Here is a 10,931-nt window from a genome sequence, read left to right as displayed (position 1 = left end):
TTATTATTATTTTGTGTGTTAATCAACATACTGTAAAGCCAAAAAAGCTGTCGATTGAGAATAATTTCTATTAAACACGGAACATTCCTTTAAGACTGCTCTGACAGAACTTGTGATTGATAGCTAGGTGATTTAAACCAATGTAGACATTCACTGCTAGAGAAAACAAACATTTATACAATTGGACCTTTGACTCAAAACCTCAGTTAATGAGTAGTCTTTGTGACAAATTGTCTCGGTTTCCTGTTTTTATCATGCATACTGGAATTCCATGTCTGGTTAAAACAGCTGCATGCAGGAAGAACCAGTTTGATGTGAACCAGACTTTCGACTCACACCCTTCAGATGCTAATCAGATGGATCCACCTCCTCCAAGTTTCAGTATGCTTCTTATTAAGCACCAGTCACACTTGACCACTTTCAAAGGGTGACAACAGCTCTACCTGCAACCATGCGAACCCCAGGTATCTTGATATTCGGCTTGGTCATGGCCCCCTGCGGATGGATCCTGGACCTGACCAGCACGGTTGCACCCAACTGGCGCACCATCAACAATATAGCTGGACAAACTTCGGATCTGGTGGTGGAACAGGGAATCTGGGACATCTGCAATACATTTATATCTTCTAGATTGCAAACATGTAACCAACGAAGCAATGACCAAACCTATTTCAACAGCCAGATCATTCCGATTGCACAAGGAATGATGATTGCCTCCTTGATTGTGACAGCACTTGGCCTGGCCGTGGCGACACCTGGAGTTAGATGCTGGAAGGACAGACCCAGATGGATACTGGCTTCTATGGGTGGTCTCCTTATCTTCTGCTCCGGTGTCCTGGCCATCATCCCCGTCTCATGGTACACCTACCAACTGACCAGCATCAACTCCTCCTCGGTCAAAAGAGACCCATTAAAACCGGACGACATCCGTGTAGGATACTGCATCGTTCTGGGTTTCATTGGAGGCATCATGGAGGTTCTTGGGGGCTTTGTGATGTTCCTTGGGATATGCTCCTGCTGCGGTGGTCGTAACCGTGGAGAGAAGCCTAGAGCCAACCAACAAAGACTACCAGCCAGACCGACACCTCTGCCAAGGGTCAATGTTCCAAGAAGTATTAGTCAGATTAGTAGAAGCAGTGTGCCATACTCAAAAGACTCACTGGATGATGATCTGGACTTCCCACGAGCCAAAAGTCGAGGGAGATCTGTCAACACATCGTACGCTGGTAGACCCTATGACGCTGACCTGTAAAATTCTCAGCTAATAAGCACATACTGTGAATATTATTAATATTAACGATGTTATAACTAATGATTAGAGCAGACACTTTTGGAACTACTTGTTACACCAGTCTTTTTCTTACCTTGACAAATATTTTGAGTGTTTAGACCAGTCAGTGATTTTACTTTCCATTTATGCTCTGAAGTCGGACTTTTATTTAGAACATTAGGGTTTTAATTTGGTATTGTAAATAACCAAAATAGAACTACATTTGAAAGGTGTTTGTAATGCACTTTAAAAATGAATCTCATGGTATTGTAACAATAATGCTGCAAGACTTTTATAACAATGAACTCTTTTGGATGCATACAATTGTGCAATATATTTGCTTTGGTGTGTAAATAAAACTTCTAACTTTTCCAGAAGATACTAAAATGCAACACAACCTCAACTCAGTCAAAACAGTGTCAGGACTAACCCTCTGTGATGCAGTATAACCAGTTATACTGGTTGTTTCAGTTTTATCTGTACTGCTCTCTTGAAGAATGTGGGCCATGTTTGAATTGTCATGTGATCAGTGAGTCATCTGAACACAGAAGTGTATAATCTATAGAGATAAGGGACTATGGTCAAAATATTTTGCTCCAAAGTAAATACCTACTTTGTGATTTATATATTTAAACCAATGACTATTAATACTTTTAAGTCAATTATAGGCATTTATAGATATTAAGACTGAATATTCAAACAAACCTTCAACCGGGAAGTATCGATTCAAATTTTACTGTAAGTCGATGGAACCTGTTGGCTGTAACTGAAATGTTCTCAGCTTAATTTACTTAATTTTGCAAGTGACTCATCAGATCATGTTATATTTTTCCATTGCACAGGGTTCAAGATTTGTTGGTTTTAAATGGCGATCCAAAATCCCCCTATAACAGTTCTTTATTTTATTTTCAATTTTTTTTATTAAAGTATTATTTATTACAACCAAACACTGTTGTAAATGTGTACTATAAACACTATGCCATACAAACAGCCAGCAAGTAATTAAAACATTTTGGAGCCTTAAGAAATGGAAATAAATGTCAACATCTTTTATTTTGCTTTTAAAAAGAATAAAAATGCACAAATTTAGTAATCTGTAATTTGCTATAGGAGTTACCTCCTTTTAAAATGCATTTATTTATTTATATATATATATATATATATATATATATATATATATATATATATATATATATATATATATATATAAAATAAATAAATAAATGCATTTTGTATGGCAAAGTGTTTATAGTACACATTTACAACAGTGTTTGGTTGTAATAAATAATACTTTAATAAAAAAACTTGATTAAAGTATTATTATAATATATATATATATATATATATATATATATATATATATATATATATATACACAGGTGCATCTCAATAAATTTGAATGTCGTGGAAAAGTTCATTTATTTCAGTAATTCAACTCAAATTGTGAAACTTGTGTATTAAATAAATTCAATGCACACAGACTGAAGTAGTTTAAGTCTTTGGTTCTTTTAATTGTGATGATTTTGGCTCACATTTAACAAAAACCCACCAATTCACTATCTCAACAAATTAGAATACATCATAAGACCAGTAAAAAAACATTTTTAGTGAATTGTTGGCCTTCTGGAAAGTATGTTCATTTACTGTATATGTACTCAATACTTGGTAGGGGCTCCTTTTGCTTTAATTACTGCCTCAATTCGGCGTGGCATGGAGGTGATCAGTTTGTGGCACTGCTGAGGTGGTATGGAAGCCCAGGTTTCTTTGACAGTGGCCTTCAGCTCATCTGCATTTTTTGGTCTCTTGTTTCTCATTTTCCTCTTGACAATACCCCATAGATTCTCTATGGAGTTCAGGTCTGGTGAGTTTGCTGGCCAGTCAAGCACACCAACACCATGGTCATTTAACCAACTTTTGGTGCTTTTGGCAGTGTGGGCAGGTGCCAAATCCTGCTGGAAAATGAAATCAGCATCTTTCAGCAGAAGGAAGCATGAAGTGCTCCAAAATTTCTTGGTAAACGGGTGCAGTGACTTTGGTTTTCAAAAAACACAATGGACCAACACCAGCAGATGACATTGCACCCCAAATCATCACAGACTGTGGAAACTTAACACTGGACTTCAAGCAACTTGGGCTATGAGCTTCTCCACCCTTCCTCCAGACTCTAGGACCTTGGTTTCCAAATGAAATACAAAACTTGCTCTCAACTGAAAAGAGGACTTTGGACCACTGGGCAACAGTCCAGTTCTTCTTCTCCTTAGCCCAGGTAAGACGCCTCTGACGTTGTCTGTGGTTCAGGAGTGGCTTAACAAGAGGAATACGACAACTGTAGCCAAATTCCTTGACACGTCTGTGTGTGGTGGCTCTTGATGCCTTGACCCCAGCCTCAATCCATTCCTTGTGAAGTTCACCCAAATTCTTGAATCGATTTTGCTTGACAGTCCTCATAAGGCTGCGGTTCTCTCGGTTGGTTGTGCATCTTTTTCTTCCACACTTTTTCCTTCCACTCAACTTTCTGTTAACATGCTTGGATACAGCACTCTGTGAACAGCCAGCTTCTTTGGCAATGAATGTTTGTGGCTTACCCTCCTTGTGAAGGGTGTCAATGATTGTCTTCTGGACAACTGTCAGATCAGCAGTCTTCCCCATGATTGTGTAGCCTAGTGAACCAAACTGAGAGACCATTTTGAAGGCTCAGGAAACCTTTGCAGGTGTTTTGAGTTGATTAGCTGATTGGCATGTCACCATATTCTAATTTGTTGAGATAGTGAATTGGTGGGTTTTTGTTAAATGTGAGCCAAAATCATCACAATTAAAAGAACCAAAGACTTAAACTACTTCAGTCTGTGTGCATTGAATTTATTTAATTCACGAGTTTCACAATTTGAGTTGAATTACTGAAATAAATGAACTTTTCCACGACATTCTAATTTATTGAGATGCACCTGTATATATATATATATATATATATATATATATATATATATATATATATATATATTTATTGTTTCACCCACTGCATTTAGCTTGTGACATAGATACTTTTACTGTTTAGTACATACCTTAGAATCACATAAGTTATTCAACAAGGTGTGGGCAATTGAAGTGTTATAAACATAAGTACATTGTAAGATAAATTCTAAATACTTTTAAGATGATAAAACGACATTTTGGTGGCATTTATAATTCATGCCTGGAATTAAAGGAACATTCCAGGTTAAAGCATGTTGACATCTTTCGACAGCTTCTGTGGCATGTTGTCGGTTACATGCACACAGAAAATAACTTCAACTCCTAAATTTGTAGTTATGCACTAACAATGGAAGTCTACAGGGCAAGTGAAGAGCAGTTACTCCAAACTTCCACTGAAAGTGCAATTCTGTTTTTGTTCATTTTTACAACCTGATGTAGGAGTAAAAAATATTTTCTGTGGGAATCATCAAGCCACAGATGCTATTGACAGAGCTTAATGTGAATTTAATAGAGAATATTCCTTTAAAATATGAACCTAGCAGCCTGTTATTATATTAGTGAATTGAATAAATCTGTCACTTTGCCTGAAGTCTGACCTCATGAAACTTCTGTGACTGTAGCGACTGTGGGCACTCAAAGAGAGTATAGTTTTCTCCCAAAAAGGTGAGTTAAGGTTAAAGGGATAATTCACACAAAAAGAACAATTTTCTCAATATTTACTCACCTTCATGCCATCCCAAATGTGTTTGACTTTATTTCTACTACTGAACACATATTAAGATTTTTAGAAGAATATTTTAGCTCTGTAGGTCCATACAATGCAAGTGAATGGTGACCAGAAATTTAAGGGTCATAAAAGCACATAAAGGCAGCATAAAGGTAATCCATACTCCAGTGGTTAAATCAATATCTTCAGAAGTGATATGATAGGTGTGGTGAGAAACAGATCAATATTTAAGTCCTTTTTTACAATAAATCTCAACTTCTTTTGTAATTTGCAATTCACATTCTTCGTGCATATCACCACCTACTGGACAGGGAGGAGAATTTATAGACATTCATTTTTGGGTGAACTATCCCATTAATGCTTTACCTAATTTTATTTTACCAAATGTATTGCACTAGAATAAGCTTGTAAATGTTGTTGGTTATGTAATGCAAATGTTAAAATGTATTGCCTTTTGTGTTTAGTGTTCATTTCACCAGGATACAGTAAAAATAATTCTGCCAAAATGTAAGTATAGGTATGTGGGACCAGGTTATAAACATGACTGATAAAGTATTCAAGAAATAATTAATGAAACTGATTAATCTGAACTAATATATTTATTAGAAAATACTGTTCAAAAAGACATGTTAATACTAGCAGACATTTGCCCTTGAGGCCAGATAATAAACAGAATAAAAACAGTGTAATACAGTGTTGTTGTGAAACACCAAAAAGTAAAAACATATTGAAATGTTGTAACCATGCTCCAAAAATGCAGACTTAAAGCAGATACCAATTTATGGCTTATCAGTCCATGAATCCAATCATTTTTGAGTCATTCAAACTCACCAGTCAGGACTAAGCCAAATATAACTCAAGAAAAACAGCACTGAAATAACTAGCATTTTTCAGCAACTAGTGAATGCATGTTTCTCATGATAGACATGTATCTCACCCTGCAGGTATGCCAACCCAACTCATCATCATGTTTTGAAATGATCCAAAATGCTGCCAAAAGCTTTATGTATTTTATATACAATATGTTTCAGTAAATTTTTAAAGTGTTAAAGCATTAATACCTAGAGATTTCTGCTTTAGCAGGACAAATTTATACAAAGTAATAAGCCTACCAAATAACACTATAAAGTGAATCTATATTCATGTACATATACACTATATTGCCAAAAGTATTCGCTCACCCATCCAAATAATTGAATTCAGGTGTTCCAATCACTTCCATGGCCACAGGTGTATAAAATGAAGCACCTAGGCATGCAGACTGCTTCTACAAACATTTGTGAAAGAATGGGCCACTCTCAGGAGCTCAGTGAATTCCAGCGTGGTACTGTGATAGGATGCCACCTGTGCAACAAGTCCAGTCGTGAAATTTCCTCGCTACTAAATATTCCACAGTCAACTGTCAGTGGTATTATAACAAAGTGGAAGCAATTGGGAATGACAGCAACTCGTTTACGCCACGTAAAATGACAGAGCGGGGTCAGCAGATGCTGAGGCGCATAGTGCGCAGAGGTCGCCAACTTTCTGCAGAGTCAATCGCTACAGACCTCCAAAGTTCATGTGGCCTTCAGATTAGCTCAAGAACAGTGCGTAGAGAGCTTCATGGAGTGGGTTTCCATGGCCGAGAAGCTGCATCCAAGCCAAGTGGTGTAAAGCACGCCGCCACTGGACTCTAGAGAAGTGGAGACACGTTCTCTGGAGTGACGAATCACGCTTCTCCATCTGGCAATCTGATGGACGAGTCTGGGTTTGGCGGTTGCCAGGAGAACGGTACTTGTCTGACTGCATTGTGCCAACTCTGAAATTTGGTGGAGGGGGGATTATGGTGTGGGGTTGTTTTTCAGGAGCTGGGCTTGGCCCCTTAGTTCTAGTGAAAGGAACTCTGAATGCTTCAGCATACCAAGAGATTTTGGACAATTCCATGCTCCCAACTTTGTGGGAACAGTTTGGGGATGGTCCCTTCCTGTTCCAACATGACTGCGCACCAGTGCACAAAGCAAGGTCCATAAAGACATGGATGAGCGAGTTTGGTGTGGAAGAACTTGACTGGCCTGCACAGAGTCCTGACTTCAACCCGATAGAGCACCTTTGGGATGAATTAGAGCGAAGACTGCGAGCCAGGCCTTCTCATCCAACATCAGTGTCTGACCTCACAAATGCGCTATAAACACACTCCTAAACCTTGTGGAAAGCCTTCCCAGAAGAGTTGAAGCTGTTATAGCTGCAAAGGGTGGGCCGACGTCATATTAAACCCTATGGATTAAGAATGGGATGTCACTTAAGTTCATATGCGTCTAAAGGCAGATGAGCGAATACTTTTGGCAATATAGTGTAAGTGTGTCACGAACATGGCGGATAAATCATTTTGTAAACTCGTTGAAGTGCTTCAAGCTTTGATCATTCTGTTGAGAGGAAGAGATTACAGTTTAATTATCGTATTGTAATGATAAGAGTTTTTATGAGGCATTGTCAGTGATATAAAAATGCCAAACCTGTTCTATAGCATGTGGCATTAAAACATCTTAAAGGCACACTCCATTTTGTCTTAGACCTTCTCCGGCTGTCTTTCTTCTGTTGACAAAGTGATCAAATATCTTTTCAGATTATACTACCACTGCAAAATTTGAGCAAAGCAAGACAGAGCGGTGTCTTAAAATTCAGTTCCTTAAATTAATTAAAAATGTAAAAATTGGAACAGTTATTAAGGGAAGAATCATTATAAAGGGGCTTCAACATGATTTAATTTACACTAACCTTTTGAAGCAGTAGCCAATGATTACTGGAAGCATTTTTACAATTGCTCATGCTTAGGGTTAAGAGGCTTCCACATGACTCGTGGCATTAGCCAGTTTTCCACTATCGAGCCAGTGCTATCAACTGGCCAGCTGGGGCCAATAGCCACAGACCTTGAGACCAAAATCGTTCTGCATTCCCACCATCGGGCCAATAGTACAGCAGCGTTGCTCTAAAACCTGCACTTAACACACCACCCTGGTGACAATGTCACACACCTCGCCCATTTCATAAGCAAAAGGGAAGCTCTAGCTGAGGTATCATGTTTTCTAGTTATCTAGAATATCGAGTTTATATCGTATGTAAACATTAGCTAGCTAGCAAGATAAATTTGCGATAAGAACTCACCGACTGTAACTGCCATGGTGTCCCAAGTGGTCTCTCCAGTAACAGCGGGACAATGTCCATTTTAACAGACTGGTACTGTACCCATAATTTGTTTTAATTTTTCCTGAACCTGTACTGTTGTGCACTGTCAGAGGTGGATAGAGTAGCAAAAACTGTACTCAAGTAAAAGTACAATTACTTAAAAAAAAAAAAAATTACTCAAGTAGAAGTAAAAGTACTAACATCAATAATTACTTGAGTAAGAGCAAGAAAGTATCCAATTAAAAGAGTACTCAAGTAGTGAGTAATTCGTTACTTTCACAAATGACATAATAGATGTTAACTCAGTCTGTGACAGCGCATGCAACTGTGTGAACTTCCGCTCTCATAAAAGTCCCATTCAATAATCTCTCAATATTACGCATTAATTCAAATGAAACCCAGTAATGTAACGACAGTAACGCCACCCATTGTAAAGAAGTAAAAGAAAAAAAATGTCATTATAAATTTACTTGAGTGAGAGTAAGAAGTACCCAGTACTAAAGTAATTTTATTTCCAAAAAGTTACTCAAGTAAATGTAACGGAGTAAATGTAGCACATTACTACCAACTTCTGTGCGCTGTATACACAACATGGCAAGTTCTGCGAAACTCCTTTGACATTGACCCCACCTCACTCCCCAATTGGCCTTGTTTGGCCTAAGGGTAATTAGCAGGGCCCCGAGAAAGCCCTGAGGAGGCACGATGAAGCCCCGGAAGTGACAGTGGAAACACAACTGGCCCTGGCACGCACTAGCAAGCCCTCATTTGACCCGATAGTGAAAACACGGCTATTGTTGCCGAATACATTGAGCTCCATGGAAAGAAGCATCCGTGCTTTCGTCAAGCGTTGTGACGTGGAGCTCAAAGTTCAAACAATGTCAACTTTGACCCCTTTGTCACTGACCTTTTGAAGTGTTAACCAGACAATTCAGATGACGTATCATTGCGTGGCGATGCCAAACCTAAAATCAAATCATCTGGAGATCAAAGCCTGCTTGATGCTGGGGTTGAGCGATGCATTGATGCCCCAACGCAAGTCAAGTGAAAATTTTGGCTAGAAGGTGTGGACAGATATTGAGCGCATGTGAAACAAGCAAAAAAACTAATAGCTGAATAGCCTCTTTTTAATGCTACACTTTATACTCTGTGAGAAAAAGAAACTCGCCTCTAAAATTATATCCTTGTCCATTGTAAATATACAGTCACACACAGAGGTCACTGCCAAACCTAGCAACTTCCTATTGGTCAACGTGGCGAATTCGCCTGTCAAAGTTCACCAAACTTGAACTCGAGGCATAATCAGCGTGAGGAAATTCTTCGACACCGGAAGTCCATTGCGCAAAATTTACGATCGTGGGGATTCCCATTGAGATGACTATATTTCATCCTCTGAATTCTGACGTGCAAATGTAACTAATGCTTCATGCCATATGTATTCGGCAACGCTACAGAGATTCATGTGTAAGCACCTTTAATCCTAAGTATTGGAATTTGCTATGTTTCTCACCTCATGAAATGATACGTCTATGATACCTTGTTGCGGAGAGGTTTACTATTACTTTACTTACAATTTTCATCTTGCGATAATAAAACAGGTGAAAAAATGCCATAAACTTAGACTGAAGAAGAAACCAAAGCCATTTCTAGATGAGACAAGTTCATCACATTAACCCTGATCTCATGAAAATTGTGTGACTGTAGCAACATTTTTGCAGAATGATATTAGATGGGTCCTTAGAGGTATTGCAGCAGCTCTGAGGTGAAATGTCCCTTAAGTGGCATTAAAAGCTAGTAAAATTTTTAAGGTTAATGCTCTATTGAATTTGAAATCAACAAAACCTACAAAACTGATGATGACATCAACAAAACCAACACAACCAATAATGTCATTAAAAGCAAATGTGAGATGAAAAACACAATTTCTGAAGAAACACATCATTCTGTGCTGCTTCTATGACACTTTCATTTCTCGTGTGCTCTTCAGGATCTGTATCACCTACATCGTTTTATCAGTTGAGCTACTGCAAAATTTGATTGCACTTGAACAAGCTTAGACACGTACTTCATTATCTAATGCAAACTTTAAATGTATCACCTTACACATCATGCACTACAGTATAAGTGTTTTGATGTCATAAAAGCATTTGTGTGGAACAGGGCTAGAAATGTTTATAAACTGATAATCTGCCATTCTACTTGTGATTTGTGAAAAAGTCGTTGTTTTAACCCCTCTAGTGTTCACTTCACCTGGAAACTGCTGTGATATGTACAACCAGTCACGTGTAAATAATTTAGCAAAAAATGCAGGTATAGAAAAGCCCAAAGCATACTTTGGTCGGACATGAACGTACAGGACACGTGATGCAAATCTTGTCATCAGCAGAGTTTTCTAACCGCACGTCTTTGAATGTGCAGAATTTGCATGTGCCTAGAATTATATGCACTGATTGGTGGGTCCACAAGGTGCCAACACTCACATTTGAGCTGTTGTTATCACGGAGAAGTGCTAGATGATGTAATTGCTGGTAACAACAGGAGACGAAGGATGTGAATGTCAAGAGCGCATGTGTGAGGAGGTCTGGAGATACCTGCATTTGTATAAATCGAGTCTGAAGGAATATAAAGACATCTTTATGTGTCTAAACTCTTGAAGAGAAAGTCTGATGTCTAATAACAGTCATAGTGTGCATGAGCTCACCGCCTGTGAATGCGCGCACACAAGGGCATAGATTTGGCTTGAACATTGGGGGGTTGCAGTGTGAAGCATTTACATGATTCCATTGATCAGTTGTACTTGCT

At 38.4% G+C, this 10,931-nt stretch overlaps 1 protein-coding gene across 1 annotated transcript; it reads left to right on the top strand.

Annotated features, from left to right (window-relative positions):
• The first annotated feature begins 369 nt into the window (after positions 1–369).
• Positions 370–2,352, top strand: LOC127433151 (claudin-23-like). Its single transcript, XM_051684828.1, has one exon. It carries the CDS (start codon positions 452–454, stop codon positions 1,250–1,252), a length of 801 nt encoding a protein of 266 aa, XP_051540788.1. The 5' UTR covers positions 370–451; the 3' UTR covers positions 1,253–2,352.
• The last annotated feature ends 8,579 nt before the right edge of the window (positions 2,353–10,931 follow it).

Source organism: Myxocyprinus asiaticus, chromosome 43 (assembly GCF_019703515.2).
Source record: "Myxocyprinus asiaticus isolate MX2 ecotype Aquarium Trade chromosome 43, UBuf_Myxa_2, whole genome shotgun sequence".
In the NCBI taxonomy this organism is placed as follows: Eukaryota; Metazoa; Chordata; class Actinopteri; order Cypriniformes; family Catostomidae; genus Myxocyprinus; species Myxocyprinus asiaticus.
Note: the sequence above shows the minus strand (reverse complement) of the source record. Positions and strands in the feature narration are given on the sequence as shown.